The following is a 26,054-nucleotide window of genomic DNA, read 5'->3' as shown; positions in this document are numbered from 1 at the left end:
GAAACTAAAATCACCAACGAACAAAAAGCGAAAATGATACTCTTATTTGTGGAAACGTTTGTGATGCCCTACATGGATTCATGGCTTATACATGGTATCTTTTCCTAAATTTAGGGCCGGTAACGGGGACAGAATAAGCAGCTGTAAACAAAATCCACAAATCGGGCTCCACTAAAAACATGATGAAGGCCCCAAATGCCCTAGTGACTGCAGGACACAGGCGCGATCGACCCAAACGCTGCGGTCAAGGATGCTCTGAGGCATCCCTTTTCGGAAAGAGGTAGGTAGATGGAACCAGCGAGAGTCGCCACCCGTTAGTTCGCGTCAGCACCGCGGACAGCTCCCGGGCGCCCTGCGAGGCTCGCTGTGCCTGCGGCTTTCAGCGGGACCCTTGCGTTCCAGTGAGTATACTGATGATCTGATAATCAACTAATAAATGCACAATACTTAACTCGTAATAATAACTTACGCTTCCTCTCCCCGCCTTCCCGGCTCCACACCACCCGGCTCAGGCCACCCCTGCCCCCTGCAGCCTCCCGGGGGACAGCGGCGCTGTCTGTGTCGCACGCGCCTGGGGCGGGCGTTTCCGCTCCCACATCTAATGGGCAGGGCAGCAGCGGCGTTTGCCACAGGCACTGTTTAATGTAGTTTCCACCCCCTGCATCTCACAGGAGAGAAATGGTCACAGTTCGAATGAAAGAATCATCCCGGTCAGCCCCAAAGTATGGCGACTTGCAGGGTAACCACCGCAAGTCTGTCAAACCAGGGATCTCTTTATTCCTAAGAGGGAGGGGCTTTCCTTAAAGAGAACGGTTCTACCACCCAAGGAGCAGCCCTGCTCTTTGCGGGCGGCTGCCAGGGCTGGCAAACCAAGAGGTCTGCTTTGGCTCAGAAACTCAGTCTGGCTCCCGCCATCCCGGGCAACCTCGCTGCGTGTCCCCACGGCTCCACAGGCAGGCCAGCCGGCCTCTACTTGGGAGGGATCACAACCAGAGGCGGCCCCCGCTTGGGCCTCCACATGAGGACCTGAGCGTCGTTGGCGTTGGGCTTCACCAGTGCATTGGGGGGGATGGGCTCCATCCGGCTAAGGATCCGGGGCTGCTCCTGCTGAGTCCTGCCCACCAGCCGGGCCCGCTGCCCCAGGAGCTGCAGAGGGTCCACCTCGATGTCCACCCTCATCCTCCACTTAATGGTCTGCAGGATGATCTTCTCCTTCGTGGTGGTGTTCATGGCCACCAGCCAGGTAGTGAAACTCTGGTCCCTCTTGATCCTGGTGAGCAGCGGCACGTTGCTGTCGCTCACCGGCACCGCCCACGTCACACTCGGGTAGAAGTTGTCGTTCATGCTGACGGAGAACCTGGAGACCTTGTTGGTGGGGCCGACCAGGGTCACCGTCTCTGTGGTGTTGCCGTACCAGGGGTAGCTCACGCCGTCCGAGTCGCTGATGGCTTTCGCTCTCCCTTCCCTCAGGTCGGGCAGCTCCCAGCTTGACCTGGCGAAGCAGAAGAGATGCACAAGAGAAGGAGAGGCTGAGTGAATTTTTCAAGAGCTGGAGCGGTGCCCGCCACCTCCTAACACAGACGCCTGGGCAAAACGGGAGGGTCAGAGGGGAATTCAGGCCAGGAAGTTCTGTGCTGTGCTGTTTCGGGATTAAAGAGGGACAAATCAGAACAAAAATGGACAAACAAAAGCAGCATCTAAGCAAGTTAACTAAAACCATGGCTGGTCCAACTGGAAGCAGGAAACTCAAACAGGCATTTGTGAGACCCACAAGAAGACATCGGCTGGGATGGGGAATCTACCCAAGTGTTCAGGTACATTCCATTGCAAAACTCACTTTCTTGGGAGGTAGGAGTGTGCGCAAGGCTTGTCTGTTGGAAGAGGCGGCGGTTAGGGTTGGAAGAAACCATCAGATGTAAAAGGGCAAGTGGAGGCCAAGTTAAAGACTATACTAGTTCCTAGGAAATCAAAGTAGAATCTCCACTCAACAAAGAAGGTTTACGCCACAGTCACTGGCCAACTCAACCTCAGAAAACACAGGCACAGAAATGGGCAGCAGAACGCGATGAGGGTCGCCCTCGGCACCAGCTCAGCAGGAGGCCGTGCTGCAGGCTGGCAGACACGCCCCCCGCGGCCTGGTGTCCCGCTGACCTCGGGTCCAGCCAGGGAGTCTCGGGGCTTAGTTTGGCGAACTTGCCATCTGGGCATTTTGCAACCTACTCCTCTCGGCTTCCCCGGGCCTTGTATGGAAGGAGGGAGGAGGACATGGGCCCAGCTCTCAGCCCGCGTCTCTCCCTACTGCCATGGGCTTGTGGCCACCGCCGCTACCGCCGCCGCCGCCGGCTCTATTCCAACCGCTGTTAAGTACTTTATGTTTTCTCAGGTAACCTTCCAAATACACTGCAAGATAAATGGATTTTTACTCCCACTGTACACGTGAGGGGATGCAGGCCCTCCCCGCTGCGGACGGGCCAAACCAAGCTCGCCTCGCCCGCCGTAAAGCTGGCCCTTCCCCCGTTCCTGCTGCAGGGGCGGCCCCGTGCTCACCGTCTTCCAGGCCGGAAGCGAGGGTCATGGTTGGCGCTTTCTGTGCCTGCCCCAGACTCTGCCACATCTGCTGCTTCACCACATCCAGTGAATTTTGCCCCATAAGCGAGGCCTCCAACGCTGGCCCCGCCCCCTCCCGTCCACCCCACCTCACTCAAGCCCTGCTCTTTCCCCTCCCACAGCTTTGCTCATCCTCTGACAACCACTGCCTGTCACCACCTCCAGGGAGCCCTCTCCTTGGTGCTCCTGCTTGGTGTCCAGGTCTCCACGGGCCCCAGGCTCCAATGGCTTGCTTTTGTGTCTTCCTCATTAGATTATGACTGCCTTGCGGCTTGGGACTGCGACTTATTTTTGAATCATCGGTGTCTAGCACATTACTGGCATGTAGTGGATCTTAATAAACCTCCATCAAAAGAATGAGTTAATACTTGACTTGAATCATTTCCGCGCATATTACCTCTGGCTTGGCAGCTTGCTTGTGACAAAGCGCTTTACCAGTGTCACACTCATCTTAAACACTAGCATCTTCTGTTCACTTAGGACCTGTTATTCGCGTGGCACCCCGACACAGAGCTATGCGTGCTTAAGGGGGGGCAGCCACGCCACACACAAACAGGAGTGAATGACTGAGTTACTGTGGGCTTGGGGGAGAGGTAAAGGAGACCGTGAAGGGGAAGCGCTTAGCACAGTGTGCGGCACAAGGCGCATGAGAGACCTTCGGTGAGGACCAGGGATGGGGAGGGTCAGGCAGAGAAGGAAGTGAGAGCCCCGGAGCCTTCCGCCTGCGGCCCCGGCAACGTTCACCTGAGGAAAAGCAGCTCCTCCCATGTGAAGCGGGGCGAGGACAGCGGGGTCCTCCTCCCACCTCCGACCTACCGCAGGGGCCAGGCGAAGTGCCGGCGCGAGCAGGGCCCTGGGAAGCCGCGCCTCGCCGTCTCGTGCCCCTCCTCCGCCAGCCCGCTGCTCGCCGGCCCCGCCCAGCGCCGGCGCCCGGACAGCCAGCCGTAGCCCTGCGCGCAAGGCTGACGGGCTCGCCACTGGAGCTGATAACAAGAGCATCGCTCCTTCCAGCTCCCTGCAGCTCTGTGTTCGGGGCGGCGAATCCCAAACAAGCTCGTGTGAAGCTTTTCATTCAAGTGGTCCCTGGGTGAGGCCCAGGTGCCACCCGGACAGGTCCGTGCCCTCCAGGGCACAGCCGCCGCTCTGAAGAGCCCCGCTCGCCCCCCCCCCCCCGGGAGCCCTGTGGCCATCGTGGGGACGGGCGCAGCGGGTGGGCGGGGGCCAAGGGAGCGTGCGGTGGGAGTTGGGGGGACCACACAGGGAGGGCCCATGGGGCTGCCGGGGAGGCCTAGCAATCCACGGTGGCACTGCGCCCGGGCCCTGGGACAGGAGCCCTACACTGTAAAGGGCCTGGAACACCCGCTCAGTGTCCTCTGGCTGTGCCCTTCCGCTTGAGCGAGGGTTCTAGGGGCTAAGGGACCGGTGACCCTCTTTCCAGGGCACACTCTGGGTGTCGCAGCTCAGCATTTTCACCCAAAGGGCCTCACACTCGCCTGCAGGGCCCGTGCAGGCCTGTCTGTCTTCCCAGGGGCGGTCCCCTCCACCTGGGCGCGCGCCCTGGGCCCCGGGGGCGGCCGTGTAACTGCACTGGGAGGGCGGGGACGTCCCCCACGGAAGCAGAGCTGTCAGAGGAGCTCCGCCCCCGAGGTCCAGGCCGAGGAGAGCCCCGTGCCTGCGTGCCGGCGGCCTCCTGCTCCGAGCGGCCCCGACTTGGCAAACACAGCACCCATGCCTCTCGGTCCCCAAACTCCTCCAGGAAGGAGCTGGGAATAAGAGCCGGGACGGGAGCTCGAGAGGGGAGAGGATGGAGAGAAGCTGGCCTCCGGGGGCGAGGGGCGCAGGGCAGTGCCGGGAGGCGGGGCAGGAGGGCCTGCGACGAGGCCCCGTGTCACCCGATGAGTCTCAAGGCCACGGCCTCTGGGCGGCGTCGGCCCCTGCAGAGCCCATCCCACCCCCAGCGCTGGCCTGGGCCCCGGCTCTCGGAGGGTTTGCACCATGATTACAGAGCAAGTTTTAAAGTTAGGTTTTCCTCATCCCGCTGTTTGCGTCTAACCCCCGGAGCCTGTGCCGCCGGCGCCCTGCCAGCCTCCCGCCGCCTTCCCCTCTGACTGCATCCTCCTCCTCCTGGCTCGTGGCCGGGCGCTGTTTCCGCAGCAGAAAAGGCCATTTCTGGGGGGGTTTTAAGAGCCCCCGTGTGGGGAGAGGGCCCTCCTGCTCTGTTTGGAGGGGGCCTCTCCAGCGTCGGGGACACTTTCTCGGGATGGAGTCACCCTGCGTGATCCAAGCTCAGGGCCCCTCGAGCCCCCGTGCGGATGGGCTGTCAGTCCCCGGCTGGCTTGCTCCACGGGCGGCCCTGGGGTCTCCAGTGGGTGGTGTCTGAGGGTGCTCAACCTCCACCTGCACTTCTGAGCTTCCCAGAGCCGAGCGCCGCCCCCCACAGAGAGCTGCTGGCTGCAGCCCCCACCTGGTCCCCACACAGGCCTGTGGGCCGTGGCGCAGACTGGGCAGCGTCCCCGAGGAGCCGACCCAGCAGGGCCTGGGCTGGGCACAGCCACTCCAAGGTCCCCATGGGTAGGACGCCAGCGTGTCTCTTCTCTACCCACAGGGCCACCGCCTGTCCCCAGACACCCTGCCCCCAGGCCACCACAGTGGCCTCCTGCCAGGCCCCATGAGCCACAGATGTGGCCCCTGAGAACCCCGGTGGGACCCCGCGCCGTCCCTCCGGGCGCCCCACGCCGGCCTCTGCGCCCTTACTCTGCCGCCGCGCACAGCCGGCCCCGGCCCAGTGCACTCCAGCGACCCTGACCTCCCCGTCCGGGAACAGGACAAGCCCCTTCCCACCTCCGGTGCATCCTGGCAGGAGGACATGGGCGGTTCCCCCACTTCTCCTGTCCCCGTCCCCATCGGGCAGGCGCACCGCAGGCTCGCTGACTGCGCCTGGAACCCTGCAGGCTTCGCTGCGGTTCGTCGCGACGCAGCTGCCTCTCTGGGGCTGAGTCTAACGTGGCCGACGGCGACGACGGGAGTGAATGCGGGTGCGCGGGCCCCCTTCGCCCAGCTGCCAGGCGCTCCTGCCTCCCCTTCGAGGAGCTCCCGGCTCCCACCAAAGACCGACCGCCTGGGACGGAGGGCAGGCGAAGGGGGGGGGAGGCTCGGGTCCAGGGCGCTGGGCGGAGGGCGTGCCGGCCTCCCTCGGCCTCCCACGGGGAGGCTGTGAGCTGCTCACACACGGGGTCAGAGGGCAGCCGCCCACCCGGGGCCGCTCGGTGCGTCCCCTGGGGGCGGGGTGCCCGCCTGCGGCGGTGGAGGCGGAGGTGGATGTGGATGGGAACACAGGAATTCACACAGGCAACCCAGCCAGCCAGTCAGCTGGGCAGAGACTCTGAGACTCCTGGCTCGGGTGGGCGCCCCGTGGCTGTGGTCCAGGTGCGGACTTCACGCACCTGCTCTCACTCACTCGAACACGGCTGCCAGGTGTGCTCTATGAGCACCGCCCCCGTCTCGGAAAGGAAGTCACTGAGCCACAGGGAGAGGCGGGGCGAGGCTGGGGGTCGGGTGTCGCCCCGAGCAGCGGCCTCCGCGGCCGACGGAAGCCCGGACTCTCCGGCATCCTCGTGGAGGGGCCCGTGAGCCCTGACTTGCAAACGCAGCCCATCAGGCCGACAGGAGTCAAGTCTGTGCGCCCGGCCGGTGAGGGACGAGGGTGGGAGTTACGCCCGGGAGGGGCTCCGCTCTGGTCCCTCCAGTGGGTGCCCCGCGACTGTGTTGTTTTCAATTTTAAGAAGTTTCATTATTTACCTGCACCCCCCATACATGCTTTGTTAATTCCTTTAACACAGAACATTTGACGCCCCGGGTCCAAGGCGACAGGGGGCTGGGGAGGGCAGGGGGCGAGCTGCTTATTCCTCTGACGGCTTTATCGCCACGGGGCGCTTTCCCACTTTCCCCTGGAGGCCCTGGCGTCCGCTGCGCCCGGGGGGCGGGGGAGGGTGCTTGGAAGTCGGCCCCAGCAGGAAGTCCGGCCGCGGCTGCTGCGAGCAGGTTCCGCGCCCGCTGTTGGCGTCTCCATCAAACGCCCGGGCCTGGCTCCTGCCCCGGACAGGCCGCCGCTGCTCTGATGACTGCGGTGTCCGCCGGGAGCCCGCGGGGAGCCGCCTTGCAGCGGGGCCTCCGGAACCTCCTGCTCTTTAGATGTTCGACTGAAGCAGGGAGCTTTCTGACTCCCTCTCTTTGGGCCGGCAAGGCCGGGCGGGGCTGCGTGGGCTCAGAGTAAGGCCTGCAGCGCACTGCGGGGGCCCCTCCCCACCGCCCCGCAGGCGCGCTCTCTCTCCCGCCGACCCTGCTGAGCGCCGGGTCCACGCTCCGCCTGTCATGCGGCCGCCGGAGCGGCGAGGCGCACGCACAGCTCCGGGGCCACTGTGCCGGGTCTGTGAACAACATGCCAGGCCAGGCTTCAGGCCCGTCAGTTTCCAGGCTTCTGTGAGGGATGCCCAGCGACGGCCACGCCGTTTCCACCCTGTGACCCTTGGTGAGGGGCGGCCCCGCTGCTCCGGCCGCCTGACCTTTGGCCGGCTGTGTGGGTTTTTTCCCAGCAGCGCTCGGCCGCCCAGGTGCGGAGGCAGGGGAGGTCGACGCTGGATTAACCTCTAGGGTCTGGGTTTTGCTGGGTCGCTGCCCACCCCAGTTCACTTCCCATCAGCAGCAAAATGAAACCCGAACCCCTAACTTGGTCCCCTAGCCAGGCCCCACGCCCCCGCCCACCCCCGACAGTCTCGATCAGCCGGGCTCCCCCCACCTCAGGCCCGCGGCTCCTGCAGCCTGGACTGCACTGGGCCCCTGCAGAGCCCCTAGGGCTGAGGGCAGTGTCCCTCCTCCGGGACCTTCCCGGACCTGCACACACCTCCCGACCCCGCCGGCCTCTCCTGTAGAACCCTTTTTCCTGATTCATAAAGCGCCTCTTCATTTGCACTTGCACGTGTGCACGTGCGGGACGGCTCAGCGCCTGCCCCTCCACCTGGGCCGCTGCAGTCCGAGCCCCAGCCGCAGGCCGGCCGGGCAGCAGGTGCGTCACACGCAGGTGTGGAGGGGGCGGCTGCCTGCGGAGGAGGCCAGAGCGGGGCAGAGGGGACAGGGGAAGGAGGGGACCACGGCGGGGCGAAGGCAGCGGCCCCAGGAGTCGTGTTTGAATGTAAGGTTTCAGGGGAGCAGCCGCGGAGGGCGGTCTTCCCTGAGGCCCCAGGAGGACAGGCACTGTCTTCTGATGGGGGCTTTGCGGTCGGCCGAGGTGGCCGGAGAGCCTGGTGGGGGCGGCGGGGGCTCAGGCCAGGGAGTCGGAGCGGGCTCGTGCCCACGGCCCTGGGATGTGGGGCGGCCCTGCTCTCTGTCCACGGGAGCTGGGACTTCACAAGGGGCCCTGGAACTCGGCAGGACAGAGCCGGGGCGGGCAGGGGGGAGGATTCCATTAACACAACGGCTCCCGGGGTAAAGAGCAACGCCCCCGACAGTCTGGGGTTCCTCCTGCCCCTGGCCACGTGGGGGCGCTCTGCCGCCCTGGCGGCAATGACAGCATTCGGCAGGAGGGGCAGACAAAAGCCAAACGGGAGGCTGGCAACCACAGCCTCCTGCAGAAGCAGCCCTTTGAAAATGGAGAGGGCTGTGCCGGGGTCGGGGAGCCAACGCCCCTCCTGTCTGTCCCAGGGCCCTCTCCCCAGCGCCCACTTTCTGCCCCTCTGCCCTCATGTGGGTTGAAAGGCATCTCCGTGGAAACTGGGAAACAGGAAGTCCTGTCCATACCCCCACCCCCAGGACCCTGAGCTCCCGGCCGCAGGGATGACTCTCCATTTTCCGAGGCAGGGCCCGCAACCCTGGGCCCATCTCCCCACATGTGAACCAGCCCCCGCTTGCTCCACAGGAAGGCTGGGCTGGAAGAGGCCAAGACGCAGGGGAGGAGGTGCCGGGAGCCGAAGCGGAGGTCACCAGGCCTAGGACCATGGGGTCAGACCACCCAAGGCCATGGATGAGTCCATCCTTCCATGGCGGCTACGCCCCCACGGAAGGGAACGCAGCCCTGGCTGGAACCAAGAGGAGTGAAAAGCCACCTTCAACGCAGAGCTCATTATAAATCAGCCTCGTGGTTTCTCAAACGCTAACCACGCGCCTGGCACTGTCCTGGGTGCAGGGGACACCCAGGCTCCTCAGGTCCTTGCCCCAGGGGGACGGCGTCATGGTTTGGGGAGCACAGACCGAGCAGCCGATCATTCGCTCGTGACAGAGACATGCCGTCACAGGGGCCGCAGGCAAAGCGCCCGGGCCGGTTCTCGCGAGGTGGTGGTGACGATGACCGCCAGCGTTGGCTGGCACCTTCACATGGGCTCACTCGGTCACCCTCACAAGCACCCAGTGAGGCTGGAGCTGGCGCTGTCCCCGCTTTAAGCTGAGGGTAACACGGGACCTAAACATGGGCCGGTCCTGAGCGGAGTCCTGGGCAAAGGGAGAGAAGAGGCGGCGGCATGGCGGGGCCCCGGGTGTGGCCAGGGCTGCCGGCGGGGGCCGGGGGGAGGGGGCGCACGTTGCTGTCTCACCTGGACGTGAGGTCGGGCCAGGACCAGGGCGGGCGGGCAGAAGGGGAGCTGGCGGCCTTGGCCGCTGCCCCGTGGCTGCGTGGCTGGGGTGGTGCGGGGAGTGGGGGGGTCTCAGGGATAATCCTTCATGCCTCCCACCCCCTCCTATTGCCATGGAGACACCCATATGGTGTCCGAATGACCGGGAACAGAGCCACAGCCCAACTCCGGCTTAGCCGCCACGATTCACCAACACTCCCTCTGTTCAGTCCTCCTCGGCACCCCGTGAAGAAGATACGAGCCTCTCGTGTTTTAGACCAGAAGAGCAACGCTCAGAAAGGCCGAGGGAGTTTTCTCCAGGCCCGGCAGTCAGTCAGAGATGGAGCCGGTCCGGACCCCCACCCCCAACCCCGCTCCTCTGCAGCGGGATGGCAGCGGGGGGCCGGAACCCTGCAGGGCGGCTGTGGTCAACGCGCGGCGCTAGCCTGCCTCCCAGACACAGAAAGGGCGGGAGCCTTCTGTATCCACGGTCTGTTTCTCTCAGGAATTTTCCAGAACTTGGCTCTCGGTGGGGAAAGACCGGTCTCAACTGCCAGTAACAGACGTGATAAACACAAACCAGAAGGAATTAGCTAATGAGCCACCGTCAGCGCGGGTGACCTCTGCCGACGGAGGCAGGCACGGGGTGGAGGATGCGAAACCGCGGACAGCGCCCCTCTGACGGCGGCCCGGGCCTGCGCGCCCCCCAGCCCTGCAGGGGAGCCCGGCCGGCCGGCCCTGTGTGCAGATCTGCCTGGTGCTCTGGACCCTTCCTCCCACGAGGGGCTCGCGGGAGGGGCCCCCGGAAGGCAGTCGGCGCTCTCGCCCCCACCCCTTCCTCCCGAGCCGGTCCTGCCCGGTCTCGTCTCCCTGGGCCCTTCAGCCGGGGACCAGCTCTGCCCTCTGCCTCCTGGCGGTCCCACTTCCTCAAGCCTGTCCTTGTCACGAGAGGCAGACTGTGGTTCTCCCCCACTCCGTGCCCCTCAGCGGTGCTCCAGCCTTGCCTGCCCAGAAGCCCAGGCCTTACCCTGGGGACCCCGGGGACCCCGAGGCGCGGGCTCCCCGGAGCGAGTCTTGGGTTGGTGACAGAGCTTGTGGCCTCACGTGGCCACGGAGAGCCCCTGAAAAGCGGTGCCATCGCAGTGCTTGGTGTGACTGATGCAGTGACAGGAAGGACGCCCTCGGGAGTGCCGCCCTGACCCACGCTTCTGACGAGCGAGGAACACGCTGCGCTAACTGCCCGACAACGCACGTCTCGCCGCCGGCACGCCGGGCCGCGAGGCCGGGCCTGCCACGGAGCGGCCAGGCCAGAACGCACGGGGCCCCTCCGAGCCCCGGCGCCGCGCGCTCTCAAACCCACCGTCGCCCCGGCATTTACGGACGTAAAGACGCCGCTCCCCCACGGAGCCCCACAGAGAAGCGTGTTTGGGACGGGAGGCCTTCCCGTGACATGGAAATAAGCACTCGTTCGTTTGTCCTGTTTTGTAAGTCTCTTCAAGTCTAGATCCAGCGTCTTCCATCGGGGCATGTCAGTGTGTGAGGAGAGACCCCGGACAGTCGCTGGGCAGACGGGCACCCGGTGCCAGGAGACGCACAGGACCCACGGGACAGCGGAGGCCCCGGCCGAGGACGGCAGTGCGACCCCCACCGGGGCAGCGGCCCTGAGCCACACCCTCGCAGGACGCCTCCGCCGCTCGGTCTGCAGCGGCTTCTGGAAAACCGGTTAGCGTAAATACAGACAGTCGTCCAAGCAACAAAACCGCAGGTTTTCAGCTTAAAATGACATCTGGTCCCAACATATTGTCTGTCTCTGAGAAACCCAGACTCCCAGCAAGGTTTCACGCCTGGGGGCCCGAGGCGTGGGAAAACACAAGTTCGGATCTCCAGCTCCCTGGGGCCCCCAGGCCGCCACTACCCCGGAGCCACCGCCGGGAGCGGCTGGCAGCCCGGCGGGGATCCCTGCCTGCCGCCTCCCCCTAGGGAGACCGCCGGGAGGAACAGGGCCCCCTCCTGGTCCCTCCAGGCAACAGTCACAGGACCTGGGTTTCCTCAGTTTCCTCGTCTGAGTCAGGAAGGGAATAAAGACAAGAACGTCCCCACGGTCCGGTCCTGAAGGAGACCTGCCCCCGCAGCCCGCCCGCTCTCCCTCTGCTCGGACCGCCCGCAGCCCGCGCTGCCTGGGGTCGGCCCTGAGACCGTAGTCAGCCCTCGGGCCCGTCCCGAACATCTCCGCCACCAGGAGGCGCCCGCTCTCGCTGCTGAGCACCTCGCCTTCTGGTCACTTTAGTGCTCAAAGATCCCCCCACCAGGGGTTACCACCATGAAAACACATCTTCCTGGCTCTCACTCACACAGCCTCGGCGGACGGCCCCGAACGCTCAGGAGGAAGGACGCCCGCGTCTGCCCCGCCCCCCGAACGGTGCAGTGACGGGTCTTGCGCTTGCTGCCAGACTGTCCTACCTGATTAAAGCTCTCGTGGGACGAGGCACCCCCTTCAAAGGCACGTGCTCCCAGTTTTCTGTGAAGAAACCACTATCAACATACGTCAACAGGGCGTCAGCTACGCGAACCTGGCAGGTTGGCGCCCTGCCCACAGGTGTGGCCAGAGACAGGTGGCCCGAGTTACCAAGCCGGCTCACAGTGTCTGCTGGCTTCCCTAGGCCACCCGTGAGGAGGGCAGTCAGGGCAGCCCGCTGGGCTGTCCCCGTGCCATCGGTGCCCTGGGGGGCGGCGGGGACGAGGTCCCGGACCAGGCTGGGGCCACCAGCAGTGCTTAAGGAACCGCCATCTTCGCTTTAGGTTTGTGCCTAATCTTGATCACAACCAGGTTGTGTGTCCCCCGGGGGTGTGGCCTCGGGTGCGGCCTCGGACCCCTGGCTCCAGCTGGGGTGGCGCCTGGGGCTGTTTCTGTGGGACAGTGTGCGCGATCGGGCAGCCTCAGAGCTCTGACCGTCAAGGACGGCGCCCCAGCCCTGAGCAGGCGTGGGGCAGCTTCCGGCAGGCGCACACGCCCAGCCCCGGGCTTCAGAGGCCGGGGCGCCGTCCGGGGGGCGGCCACACGAGAGGCCCCAGCGCCCGGCGGTTACGACTGGGGACTCCGAGCCAGACCATCTGGGTTCACGCCCCAGCCCCGAAGACCTCGGGCTAATCCCTCAGCCCCAGCTCCCCGCAGCAGTGCCAGCGCCTAGCTCACAGGGTGGTTGTGAGGATTCAGTGAGTTACGACGTGACACGTTTGGGAACAGAGGGGCGTTAGTTACTAACAGGCAGGAGAGGCCGGAACCCCTGATTCAGATTCGGGGGGTGGGGGCCGGGAGGTCTCTGGGGAGCAGGAAGGTGACCGCAGCGCAGGGGGCGAGGGGTGCGTGGCTGAGGCACGGAGGAGGCACTGGCAGGCGGGGAGACAGGTTAGGGATACCCGGTTCCCAGGAAGGGCAGGGCGGGCACCAGAAACCTGGGGTTCCTTGCTAAGGAGTTGGAACCTCAAGCCTTCTGAGTAGGAGGGGGTGACAGATCAGAGTATGTTCTGAGGCGCCCGCTCAGAGTGGGGGTGGCAGACGGGGGCGGGGAGGCCAGGCGGGCGGCAGTGCCAGTTCCGGCGTGAGGGGCAGGCGGGCGCTGAGGAGGGCCCGAGAGCGGGGGACGGGGGGCAGAACTTGGGACAGAGCCGCAGGTTAAATAAAGGACCGGGCTGCAGGCACTGAAGCCGCCCGACAAGAGCCACAGAACTGGGCCCTCCAGCGCCGGCCAGGCCCGGGGCCCAGCACCTGCCGTGGGTGTCCCGTTAGTCCGCACCCGAACCCCACCAGCCTCGCGGGGTGGCGTGGCCCAGGCGGCGAGGAAACGGATGCCCTCACCTTTGATGAAAATGAGAAAGGAAGGGGATTTAATCATGGAGGGAGTGAGGGAAGAGGCGGCGGCAAAAACGGGGGACAGAAGGACAAATCCTGACCCCAAAGGGGTCGGTCCAGAAACCAGTTCCCAGAGGACAGAGAAAGTCTATTCAGGGAACAAACACCAAGACTCAAAACTGACGGTCCGTCAGATCCACATGCACCCCAGGTGAGAGACAGAGAGAGAGGCTCCCAGCCCCGCTCCCGCGCGGCTGCAGGGAGCGCCGCGAGTAGGAGGGGTCTGGGAACGGGTCTGGTCCTCTTTGTGAATGATCGCCGGCGTGGGCGTCACAGGAACAAAATCAACAGATGGCAGTACATTTGTAGGAAGTGGAAGAGACAGACCGAACCCCAGGATCACAGGCGCCCTTCAGCTGCCTGCGGGGGAGGGCGACCCGCGGCCACGGCGCGTTTCCTGCGGGTGGGAGGCCGGGGTGGGGGGCGGGCTGACCGCCCCCGCCCCCACGGCAGCGCAGGAAGAGCCAGGGCGGGGGAGTGGGCGGAGAGAGGCCCCATTCATTTCCAACGGCACTGGCTCCTGCCAGACAGGGGGTGGGCGGCTGTGTATCTCCCAAAGCCCAGCTAGGCTCCTCTGCAACAAGGCGTGAGCCGATTTTCCCCGGGGCACATCTTCAGCTGCCAGGGGCGGGGGGCGGGGGACGGCTCGGGAAAGGTACAGAGCCCACGGGGGAAGGCGACCCTCCCAGGAAGCCTGCCCCCACCTGGCACCCAGCCCGCCTTCCCCACAACCCACCCACACTGCCACGGAGGACCGTCCCTCTCGTGCAGCCTCCTGCCTGTGAAAGGGCGGAGCCTGGGGTCTCTGAAAAAGCCAGTGGTGGGGTGGGACCCAGCGCCGCCTGCTATGTAGACTTGGCTATCACTCTCAAGGCGCGTTGAAGCCCCGGGGCCCGCGAATCTCCAACTGGGTCCAAGGAGGCAGTGGCGGGAGCTCTGAAGCTGGGCTGAGTCCTGTCCCGTCAAAGGGCAGGACATGCCCCGTGGGCAGCCTGGCACCTAACGGCGGCACCGCCGCGTGACATCCACAGACTCGGGGGGGGGGGTCGCCGCCCCCGCGCAGACCCTGGCCCTTCCCGTCAGGTCGTTTCTGTCCTGCTCGCCTTCCCGCGTCGGAGGCATCGCCCAGAGCACGGCACCACAGAGCTCTCAGGCTGGGGGAGCCGGCCCCTCGCCTCGCGGCCCCGCGCAGCCCGCCCGGGCTGCTCTGGCCTCCCCCGGGTTGGAACCCGGTGACGCCACCCCGGCACCCGCCCGTCGCCTGGGCGCACAGAGAGAACGGCGGCTTCTCGATGGGCCCGCGTGGCACGGGACACGCACCCCTTCCGGGCTGTGTGGGGGTGGGGGCGGGACGCGCCGGGTGTGTCCGACCTTCAGGACGGCCCCGCAGCCTCCCCTGAGCAAGAGTCCAGCCCTGGGTCTGCTTACGAGCAAAGACAAGCCCAAGTCTGACAGCTCTGTCACCAAGTGGGGCCCCTCCCTGCAAGTTTCCCAAACGAGTGGGACAGCTTCCTCCTCTCAGCTGACGGCACGTTAGGCTCATGGTCAAACTCAGGACGCGGAGGCCCCCGGGGTGGCAGAGCGGGCGGAGCGGAGCTTCGCAGCCTGTCTGCCCCTCTGGCTTTGGGCGGCCCCCTAACTCGCGGGCTTGGTCTCATTTGTGGGGGACAGAGCCTCTGTGCCTTCCTCCGTAGCTGCTGTGAGCAGCAAGACTCATTAATATGAGCACAGCACTTCAAAAGCGTTCATTACCGAGATGAAGGATGGTTAGCAACATGGCCTGGCAGGTCCAGAGCCCTCCCTGAGGACAATTCACGTGACGCCTCAGGCCTGCAGTTCAACGGCCTGACGGCTTCGGGTCCTGGCTCTTGCCATTTCGTTGAAAAGGCTTTTGACCTCAGGGTTTGATTTCTACCTTCTCCACTCAGGGTTTTATGGCATCTGGGACCACAGAGCATTGTGTGTATTTAGATCTGGTCTGAGTCACTCTTTCTACCTCTGGATTAAAATGACTGACCGTTCATTGCACGGGGTTAGCTCATCAACCCGATGATGGCCCATCCGGTGGCCACGTGGACAAACGGTGGAGAAGGGGCCCCGGGTCATTTCTGCAAACCTCTCAGCAGAGGCGGACGGCCCCGGGCGAGACCTGGAATGAGCCTGACTTCCTGTCCAGAAGCTTCGGGTCCCCTGCCTGCCTCACTGTTCAGTGCTCAGGCAATGGATCTTTGCGGGTCCCCCCCGACTGCCCACCCCTGCTCAGCCACCAGGCACACGTGGGACGCCGTCAGGGTCCCAGGCACTCTGAGCTCGTAACCTGATTCCAGGGCTGTGTGGCTCTTCGCTGCCAGGCTCGGGCGGGGTCAGGCCTAGGAGGCCTCAGAGGAGATGGTTTGCAAGGACCCAGCCCAGGAGCAGTGACCAAGGAGGGACCGAATAGGACCGGCCTCGCGGGTGACTGATGGACACAGGGGAGGGGGGGGCGTGCTCCCCACTGGGACAGGCAGGAATGGCTGCAAGAGCGGTGGGGGCGGCCAGGAAGCCCTGGCTTGTTGACCGTGGCGGCGGCCAGCTGCCGTCTCTTACTGGAACGTTGTGGTTTCAGAGATAAAGAGCAGGCGCGACGGCCAGGATCACAATGCCCAGATGGCACTCGGGGACACGTTCTCGTGGCAGCTGCCAGCTCAGGCCAGGCCTCCTCTGGGAACAGGGTCCCAGGGTGAGCAAGGCGGGGCCCCCAGGGACGCCTTCAGGAGGGGCACGGTCTGCCCGGAGGAGGCGGGTGAGGAGGCCCCGCGTGGCACCTCCCAGGGCTGTGTGTGCGCGCCCGTGGGGCCGCGGCCTCTGGCCGCCAGGCCCATGGTGCCCGGCTCAGCGCCCAGCACGCAGGTGGCGCAGAAGCGCCAGCCGGCCGGCTGTACACAAGACCCATGGCTCAGCTTTCTTCACGGAATGAAAATGTCCCCAGCCTCTCTCCTGGCACGTACCAGGGACACAATAAATATTTGTCCATTTAAGTTATTTTTTCACCCTTCATTTATTTATATATTTAGCCAGAGGAAGGAGGAAGGAGGAAGGGAGAGAGAGAGAGAAGCGTCGATTGGCTGCCTCTCATACACGCCCCGCCCGGGGACTGAACGCGCAACCCAGGCGCGTGCCCTGACTGGGAATTGAACTGGGGACCTTTCTGTCTGCAGGACGATGCCCAAACACCCGAGCCACACTGGCCAGAGCACTTCATCCATACTTTAAAAAATCCAACCCGAACACGAAGCGCCCGCAATGCGCCAGGTACCAAGCACTCTTGAGCCCTTCATGACACACCCTCAGCTCCTCGTACCCTCGGTTACCTGCTCACAGCCACACGAGCCAGGTAACACCCCCTCCCGGACAGCGGCGGCCTGAGTGACCCCGCCGGTTGGGGCGGAGGCGGGATTTGAACCTGTGGACAGAGGCTGCAGCATCCACGCGTTTTAACACGATGGTACTTCCAATCCAAGACAAGGGAAGGGCCGTGTGCTGCCAGTGCCCAGTGGCCCCGAGCCAGGCCTCCCCACTGGGGGACACTTCCTGTTTGCAAGTCACCTTCAACAGCAGCAGCAATGACGACCTCTCCCCAGCTCTGTGGCCTGGCCACATGGATGCTGCCGACAAATGCAAAAGGCAAGAGGCCAAGGGTCCAGGAGGTTGCTAACACGAAGGACTCAAATCTTTGCTAATCTGTTTTTAAAGAGTGTGTTTTCTGGGCTTACAGATGCATCTTGAAATACCTTTCACGTACTTACAGTTTGGCAAGGACATTGGTGATGGTCTTGTTATCAGGTGCGGAAATTATTCGCTGTTCTGCCTTCTCCGAGGTGAGCTTCCCACTTTCGGAGGAGCAGTAGTGCTCGAGACAGACACCGAGTCCTCTGAGCCTGGTCTTAAGTTCTGGGAGTGGCACCGTGAGTTCGGGCACGTTATGGGGCCCTCCGAAGCCTCCGTTTCTTGCGCCATAAGTGGGGCAGCGTTTGTGCGAAACACCAAGCGTCCCGCGTTGTCCTGGGCCATGAGGCCGTGCATTGATGGTGGGCTTCTGGGTGCGGAAGGCGCCCCCGACAGGCAGGCGCGCGAGACGCAGCCCAGACTTCAGCCGGGCACTACGAGGACGGGGGAGGGGCAGCTTGCTCTGCCACCCGAAGCCGGGAGGCCCAGGGGACCGCGGTGCAGGGACCCTCCCTCCCCTCTCCCCCCACCCCGGGTCTGCCCGGTGGCGGGGTCACCCCAGGAGACAGCCAGCCCACTCTGAAGCGCGCTTCCCAGAACAATGATGAGCTTTCATAAAAAACCGAGATTCACTCAATTGAACTGTTACTTAAAAACACAGGCTTGTTTTAAAATAAACTCCATCTTTTGAAGATCCCAGCTGGTCTGCCACTTAGCTGATGGTGCGACGCCCCCCACCCCCCAGATCTAAGCGGAGCCGAGCAGGCCCCGCCCCGCCCCCTCCTTTAGAGGAAGTGGACGTGGCAGTCAGATCCCGCCCTTTTGCGAAAATGCCTCAAGTTCACAAAAAATAAAAAAAATGGATAGAAACCCAACTAAAAACCACAACAGAAGCAGAGTCTCCAGGCTGCTAGGCACCCCCGCCCAGACTCCCCCATCTGCTCGGCTCCCCGGGGCCTCCCAGCTGCGCCTGCTGCCTGGGGCGGGCCCCTGGCCCCTCACAGTCTGTCATCTCTGACACCCGCTTGGAGCCGGTTTCTACCGGGGCTGCCAGGGGCCGCGGAGCTCCCCTGCCTGCCCCTGGGCGGGGGCCAGGAGCCCGAGTCCAGCAGCCACACCTGAGCTGGAGGGTGTCGGGGACCCGGAGCGAGGCCAGCCTGGCCCCCCACCCCCCTCCCTCGGGTCAGCAAGCCCTCCCGCTTCCTGCCATTCCTGATGGGCATTTCTGGGTAGACCTTCTTTTCTGCGTGCCGCCCGGGGCCTGCGGACATGGGAACCGGCTGCTCCCTCCGCTCCCAGCAACTGCGCAGACGTGCCTCGGGGTGGCCAAAGCCGGTCCCCGCCACCGCGCGTGGCCAGGGCCCGATCCCTGTGGCCTGCCCGCCCCCCCGGTGCTCCGCAGCGTGCCAACAGGGCGCACGACGCACGGCTCAGAGCGCTGGCCTGGCACAGGCCCGTGAGCCAGCGTGGGAAGCTCAGGCCCCGCGAGCGCAGCCGAGGCAAGCGTCACAGCGAGTCACCAAGGGCCATCAGGCAGCACGAGGCCTCAGCAATTTGGTTTTAACCTGCCAGCCTGAGGGTTCTCTTTGCTTTCGTTGACTGCGTCGAGATGTTCCTATCCACCCTCTCTGGTCTTGAGAGGCCACCAGGGGTGCCCCTAAAATGCCCAGACGTGCCCGAGGTACGCGGCCCCTGCCCCGGGTGGCTGACCGTGCACTGGGCACAGCAGGACACAGGGCAGAGTGACCTCGAGCACGTGGCTTCATCTAACATGGGGAAAGCTGTTGCCTTCAAGCAGTTTCATGATCACTGTGAGGTTAGTTATGTGAGATCCCCTTACAAAAAGGTAAAATTGTGAGTATATATAATTAAAATATGTATCAGAAGGAACATCTTAAGATGGGCTTAGGACACAAATCCTGAGCGGTGCTGGCCCTGCTGCTCGGAGCCCGGGGCTCGGAGGGTCCCGCCCGCCCCCTCCCAGCTCCCGGCCCACAGCTGGGGCAGGCCTGGCAGCCTCGGGCGGGGCAGGGAGCCGCCCCCGCGCCCTCCAAGGGCACGCGGAAGGCAGGCCGGAGGCAGGCGGCCGGCCGGGACCTCTGGCTCTGCGCGCGGCGGCGGGAGCCGCGGCGGGGTCGGGGACCCTCTGGCCGCTGCACAGCCGGGGAAGCCGCAGGGCCACACCGCAGCCCCCCCGGCCCCCCGGCCGTCGGGGGTCGCGCCCCCGTGGTGAGAGTCGCACCCCAGGATGAGGAGAGCGGCGCGCACGCAGCACTTCCGTGTGGAGGGCCCCCCACACTTGTCGCCTCACCTGCTTCTGGGAGGAGACAGCTCAGGTCTCACCCTCCACTCGGATGCAGGCAAATGAGACACCGACTTGCGAAGGGACCCGCGAAGGCCACAGAGCTGGCGCTCGGGCTCAAGTCCCCGTGCCACGCAGCAGCTGCGTCTCCCCCGGCACGGGGGCCACGTCCAGGCCGCCCGTGTCCCAGCACCTGAGAGGACAGGGTCCCGTGGCCAACACGGCGGCACAGGGGTCTTAGAAAATGAATTGCAGCGCGAGACTCCCTCCCCGCGGGGTCCCTCTGTCCCCGGAAGCATCCGCCCAAACGGAAGCTGCTTGGAGGCCCAGAGGGACAGAGAGACTCCCAGGCCGGCGCCAAGGCCAACGCTCTGATCTCCGAGCCTCGGTTTCCCCATCAGCAAAACAAGCAGAGTAACCGCACGCAGCTGCTCACAGAGTGGCAGGAGCGCCAGGCCGGCCCGAGCGCCGTGCACGGAGGGAGAAGGGGCCCCGGGCCCCGCTCCCCACACCCGGCCCTGCATTGCCTCACTCAGGGGCCGGCCTCCCTCCTGACCCAGAACCTGAAGCCCCTGCAGACCGGGCCTCACCCGGCCCTGGCCTCGCCGCCACGGGCAAGGTCACGGGCAAGGTCACGGGCGCTCCTCCGCCCCCGCTTCCACGGCCCACCCAGCAGATCTTAACACCCCAGGCTCCCCGAGCCCACATCACTTTTAACTCCCCATTGACTTCTCCCCGACCCCCTCCCCACCACTTGCGCCCCCCTGCCCCTGACTCGGAGCCGGTCCCATCCATGGGGGCGCGACGCTCTCGGGGTAAGACCTGCTAACCTCCGCGGCGCCACCGGCTGCGATGGAGACCGTGAGCGTCTGAGGGTCCAGCCGGCCCCTTGTCAAGGGCGCATGGGCACAGCAGGACTCAGGGACGGGTCGCTGTGTCTCCATCCGAGGCTCTAGACTGGGGGTCCCCGTATTTCTCGTGAGCAGTAGGCTACTTCCTGATCAGGAGTCCCCAGGCCGGGGGCGCAGGGGGAGTGGGGGCGTGGGGGTGGGCACAATGCTCTGGACACCCAGCAGCGCCCTGGATGGATGGGCCGAGCTGGGCCTTCAGGGCAGAATGACAGAAGGAGGCGTCCTGGGGACCCCTGAGGGACAGGCTCGGAACCACGGGCAGGCCGCCGGGAACGACGGCAGGTCCGCTTTGGGCACGCCCACGGCACGGCCCCCAAAGCTAAAGCCTCACATCCACAGGCCCCTGGTTCAGGCTCAGAGTCAGTGACGCAGGAGGGCCAGGCCTGAGATCAGCTTCCTGTCACACATCCTTGGGGACGCGGGAGCGAAGCCTCGGCGTCTGCTGGGCGCCCCCGCTGGTGCCCCGAAGACCACGGGACAGAGGACGTGCCAGCCCGTGCTGAGGGCAGGGGACCGGCAGGACAAGCGGCACAGAACAACACGGAGTGCAGCCGGGGACGCGTCCTCGTGCTGAGCGACCGCCGGCGTGTCCAGCGCTCCAGAGCTCTGTGGGGTCGGCCTCCCGCTTCCCGGGAGAAGCTGAGGCTGAAGGGGGATGCGGTTTGGCAAGGATGGAAAACTACTTGAGGTGAGAAGACCAGCTCATTTATTCCTCCTGTCGGACGTTTCTTGAACCTGCAGGCCCGGCTCGGTCGGTTCATGGAGAACAGAGCGGAGCTGGTGCTCTCGGACTCGAGGCGGACGTGCATCAGTACCGCGCGAGGCGGAAGGAGGCGCTTGCGGAGAACGGCTGACCGCGCCACCAGTCCCGGGTGGGAAGAGGCTGGTTCCTTTGGAGAAATGGAAAAAGGCCGCCGCAGCTTCGGAACAGAGTGAAAGAGTGGGAGACGTCTTCAGAGTTTATCCAACGACACAAGAGTCATTAAAGGGTTTAGGCAAAAACGCGGTAGCATTTCTATTTTTAAAACATCCTTCTGGCTGCTGTGTGGGGAAGCATCCGGAGGTGGCAAGTTTGGTTAGAAACCTCTGCCGGAGCCGGTGACGGTGAGGGTGACGTGTCCTAAGACGGAAGGGGCGGCCACAGGGAGTGGTGGCCGCACAGAGACGGGATCAGCAGGGCTGGAGGATGGGTCGGCGGCGCGGGGGTCATCCAGGCTGACACCCGAAGGCGGATTCGGGGTGGGCGCTGCAGCGGAGGTCAAGAGGTCAGGTTCAGATGCGCGACGCCTGGGATGTCGCCCAGACAGCCAAGCGGAAGTGTGGGGCAGGCAGGCAGACAGACATACAGACACTCGTACACACACCCCTAACCAGTCATCACAGAGAGTGTCAGCGGCCCGGGGGGAACGTGCTTCCCAGGGAGAGCAGAGAACGGCAAGCGTCCCAATGAACTGAGGTTTCAGGGGAGACAGACAGCGCGTGGGAGCCCAGGGAAGGCAGTGGTGGGCGGAGCAAGGTGCCCACCGCGTGGGCTGCGGCCGGAAAGGTGGGCGTCTCTCCCGGACCTGGCAGCGTGGACGTGGCGGACGAACTGACCAAGAGCCGTTCCGGGACGGATGGAAACCAGCTTGGATCAAGCTGAATAGGCAACAGAGGGGGCTGGGGAGAGTCAGACCCTCAGTGACGATGGCTGGGGGAGGAGCAGAGACAGGCAGGAGCTGGAGGGGGCGGCTGCACTAGGACCTCCGGCCTCCCGAAGCTTCGCCCAGGCCAACGTGCTCCCAACTGGCAGCGGAAGCAGCTTCCGTACCGTCGGCCCTGGGCTGACCAGAGAGCGCCCTTCCAGCTCCAGAAGACAAGGCACTGGGGGCTCAGAGGGGGCCTTTAGCCATAGCCGGCTCCCCCGGCCCCAACCCGTTTCACCTCCTCCATCCTTAACACACGACCCCACTTCTGGTTCCAACCTCGCTCAGGAAACCTCTGGGGCGCTGGCCTCCAGCACCCCAGCTCCCATTGCTGAAAGCCCCTGCATCCCCGAGGGGTCAGAAGGAGGCGGGGAGGCCCTCTTGATTCTGCACGTGGTCTTTTCCCGCTCCTGCCGCCCCAGGTCGCCCCAGCATGCAGCGGGCCTTGCCGCCCGCTCCCCGCCCCCCGAAGCTCTGCCCCGGGCTTCCGCCCCTGGCTGTGCCCCACCTCCGTGCGTTTGCTGGAGCACAAGTGCACGTCAAGCTCAGCCCTGCGCCTTGCCCAGCCGAACCTTGTCCATTCCTCAAGCCCAGAGCCAGTCCTCGCACCTCCAGAAACCCCCGCCCTGTCCCCAGCCTCTGTCTGGCACCCTCCCCCAAGGTGGGAGCCTGGCTTTCTCCGCAGGGGCTGCACCCCAACTCTGAGGACCAGGGACGCTCCCCGCTTATTCCTGCCTTTTCTCCGCCGGGCCCTGCGCGGCCCCTGGTAAATGCGTGTTTATTGATGGGGGACTGAGAAGAGCCGGGAGCAGCCCTTCCTCCCTGAGGGGTGAGGTCTGCGGGGACGTCAGCGGGGCCGCCTGCAGCAGCAGGCACTGGCTTCTCCAGGGTCACCGTGCGCAGGGTCACCGACCGCCGCGGAAGCCTGCCCGCCCTTCCGGGAAACGTTCAAAATTAAACCACAAAGTCCATGATTTCTGAAAACCACGCAGTGGAGCTGTCGGGCCGTTCTGCACCGTGGGCCCCCTCGGCGCATCCCGCCTGAGCCACACTCAGAGGGCGGCTTTCTCACCGGGCCCCCTCGCGCTTCCCGTAACAGACACGTTGGCTGCATGTGGGGGGAGAACTCGGCGCGCGGCGTTTCTTCCTCTCAAGGTGCTGGCTGAAGGGGATGCGCCGACCCACAGGCTGCGGTGACGGTGACGTTTGTGTCACAGGATCGCCCGTGAAAAAGGTGACCCTGGCCAAGTTTTTGGGGCGTCAGCATTTTGTGGAAATTGGCTCAGTCACCTCCGGGCTCCAGAGCGGCCTTAAACGCAGCAGCAACGACCGCAGCTAAGAGGGGACAGGTAGCATCCGGACCCAGATCTACAACGACTCACTTTATGACTTTTCGGGACCACGCCTGCTCCCCCGCACCAACACCTGGAAACACCGCCAGCAGCAGTTTAAAGGCGAGAGTTTCTCAGCCGGGGAGGTGAGAACTTAGCAAGGAAGGGTTGGAGAACCTGGCCCCGGAGACAGAGACACCCCGCTGTGGCCGCCGCCCTGCCCCCCGAAAGGTGATTCCAGGTGGCCACGCCCTCCCCAGACCCCAGGGAGCTCCTCCCCGGGCTCCGTTCCTCTCTCACGCCCCCTCCTGAGGTCCTGAGTATCTTCTCTTTGGGAAGGAATTCTTTATGCATGTGGTTTAGATTCGCTCGCTTACAGGAGAGCTATGTGGCCGAGAGAACAGTCAGGCGGCTGCCGTTCAGCCCCTCTGGCCTCCCCTCCCGCAATCACTGTCCCCAGCCCCCTACCAAGGCCACGCTGCCACCAGGGCCAGGCCAGGGAGACCAAAGCGAGGGCACCCTTGCCCTGTCTGGGCCTTTGTCTGACTTGGCTGGAAATAACGGGTTTCACAGAACACCCCAAACCAGCTCTAAGAGACACTTGGGTTCACATGTAATCATTCTTCTGAGGGTGTGTCTGTTTTTAAATGACGTGATTCACCCAAAATAATGTCCCCGTGTCTCACATCTAGCTGCCTTTGGGAGGGACCGGAGCTCAGTGTGCGGAGGCCCAGAGGACCGGCGACTCCGCCCCCCTCCCCCGCGACCCCCCCCCCCCCCAGCAGGAAGGGCCTTTCTCCCGCGCTGAGCCCTCATGTTTGAAAAGTGCAAACTCCTTCGGGAAGGACAAAGCGACCTGCCACCTTTCCTTTTGGCACCCAGGAGCAGCCTCTGCTTCGGGCTCCCGGCTCCAGGCTCCGGGGCTCCCAGGGCGCGCAGGAAAAAGCCCGCAGCTGCTGCAGCTGCCACGTGGCTTGACCCACATCCACGTTCACCGGACGAGCCTGGGAACTCCGGAGTTTTAGGTTAAGGAAGGAAAGGAGGCTGGCTTTCCACAAAAGGGCTTCCCCTGAGACTCCAGGCTAATTAGGGCGCCCCAGACCGCACTGGAACGGCAGCGCTACGCAGGCCCCCCACCCCGCCAGCCGCTCCAGTTGCCGGCAGCTCAGAGTCTGCTGCTGAAAGGAGGCTGGCGGGGAGTGGTGAAAATTTAGTAAATAAGAGAGTTCTGGACGCCACCGCCCAAGCCCCAGCCTGCGGTTCCGGGCAGGCTGTCGGCCCCTGGCGGCCGAGGAGTGGCCGGAGGCTGGGTCTCCACCGTGGCCGCCGCAGCGCTGGGTGCGCACGGAGCGGCGGCGCTGCGGAACGGAGTTGGAGATCCGGCGGTGGGCGGCCGGGTATCCCTCCCAGAGCCGCAATTTGGAAAGTTCCGGAGTGAGTAAGGACCCTGGAGCGGCAGGCGCAGAGCGCACGGTGCCGACCCAAGCCTCCCACGCAGGCCACCAGCCCTGCTCTGCCGGACCAGCCGGTGCCTCTGCTCCCACCGTCCAGAACTGGTCCAAAGGGCGCCCAGCCGGACGGGCGGCTCTGCCGGGGTTGCGGTTCTGGACGGAAACGCCTCCAGGCTTCCTGGCCCGGGGGACAAGGGCTGAGACTCAACCGCCTCAGGAAATGGGCATAAACACCCAGTCCCGCTCCCTCGCACGCACGCCGGGACCTGCTTCGCCAAGCCCGCTCGGGTTCCTCCAAAGACGCGCGCGGCACAGCCCATGCGCCCCCGCACTCCATCCCTCCTCTGTCGCCACAGGTCCCCCCAAACTCTTCCCAGAAAGCCCCCCGAAGCACAGACGACGCCCTGAAACTCCCAGGGCACTAGCCCAACGCCCCCCCAACCTGAGTCTCTCTAACCCTCCTTGTCGCGTTCTCTCCGCCCCGCACCGTCTCCTCGCGTTCGCGGGGAGTCAGACGCAAACCACGAGAAAATGCTCCGCGAGGAGCCTCCCTACGCCCGCCTGTCACTGAAACAAAAGCGCAGGGAGGAGGGAGGTGGAAGAGGAGGCGGGAGGAAGGTTTAGAGAGGATGGGGCGAGCGGAGAGGAGCCGCTGGGGAGGAGGTCGGGGTGGGAGCAGAGACGGGGCCGGAGGGAGATCCGCTCTGGCCCCGCGCGGCCGGTCGCTTACATGCCCAGGTCGCTGTAGGTGTTGAAGAACTCCATCTGGTTGCACGCCTGGATCCAGCCGACCACCCAGGTCTCGTGGCGGGGAATGGGGGGCATGACCACGCGGGCCGAGGCTTTGAAGTAGGGGGTCTTGTAGCGCAGGACGATGGGCGAGGTCTCCTCGATGCGCGTGGGGCACTGGTCGATGGTGGCGCACACATCGTACACCACGATGTTCTCGCGCCGGATCCGCGCCTTGCAGGTGATGCTCTGGATGCAGCCCATCCTGCCGCCCGGCCGGCGCGGCGCGGGGCGCGGGGGCCGCACGGGCAGCCGGGGGCGCCCGTCACGCCGGCATGGCGACGCGCCGCCCGCGCCCGGGGCGGCTCAGCTCGCGCCTAGGAGCCGGGCGCCGCCGCCGCCGGGCATCCTCCGGGGAAGCCCCCTCCTCCCGCGGCCGCGCGGGGTCCCGGCCGCTGGCCCCCGCCCCCGCCACGCCCGTCCCTCTCTCCCGCAGGGCGCGCGGAGCGTGCGCTCCTAGGAGGGGGTGGGCGCCCCCGCCGGCTCCAGCGCCCGCGCGGAGGGCAGGGAGGGGAGCGGCGCTGCGAGGAGGGGCGCCCACCGCGGGCCGGAGCCCCCCGCCCCTCTCCGGAGAGGCGGCGGCGGCCGCATGGAGCCGGGTCCGTCCGCCACCGCCGCTGCCGCTGCATGAACCTCTGCACCGCGGCCGCCCCCCGCGAGCCGCGCACCCAGCGGCGCTGCCGGGCGGCGGGCGGAGGCGGCGGCGGCGGCGGCGGCGGCGGACTTGGCGCCCCGGGCCCCGCCCCAAGCGGCCGCGCCGGCAC

The 26,054-nt window shown here is 65.2% G+C and overlaps 1 protein-coding gene across 1 annotated transcript; it reads right to left on the bottom strand.

The window, feature by feature from the left end:
• Positions 1-795: 795 nt before the first annotated feature.
• FAM78B (family with sequence similarity 78 member B) lies at positions 796-25,521 on the bottom strand. The gene is made up of 2 exons (XM_054587568.1): positions 25,232-25,521; positions 796-1,492 (listed from the first exon to the last, which is right to left on the bottom strand). The coding sequence occupies exons 1-2, from the start codon at positions 25,492-25,494 to the stop codon at positions 970-972; spliced, it is 786 nt and encodes a 261-aa protein (XP_054443543.1). The 5' UTR covers positions 25,495-25,521; the 3' UTR covers positions 796-969.
• Between the last annotated feature and the right edge of the window lie 533 nt (positions 25,522-26,054).

Source organism: Pteronotus mesoamericanus, unplaced genomic scaffold, assembly GCF_021234165.1.
Source record: "Pteronotus mesoamericanus isolate MK-2021 breed Mesoamerican mustached bat unplaced genomic scaffold, CSHL_Meso_final scaffold_1186, whole genome shotgun sequence".
Taxonomy (NCBI): Eukaryota; Metazoa; Chordata; class Mammalia; order Chiroptera; family Mormoopidae; genus Pteronotus; species Pteronotus mesoamericanus.
Note: the sequence above shows the minus strand (reverse complement) of the source record. Positions and strands in the feature narration are given on the sequence as shown.

What these genes read in the sequence shown, in the direction of transcription:
- FAM78B (XM_054587568.1), bottom strand. Translation starts at nt 25,494, where the DNA reads ATGGGCTGCATCCAGAGCATCACCTGCAAGGCGCGGATCCGGCGCGAG. An exon ending in ACCTACAGCGACCTGGGCAT is followed by an intron (nt 1,493 to 25,231) that starts GTAAGCGACCGG and finishes CTGCTTCGCCAG; the next exon opens with GTCAAGCTGGGAGCTGCCCG.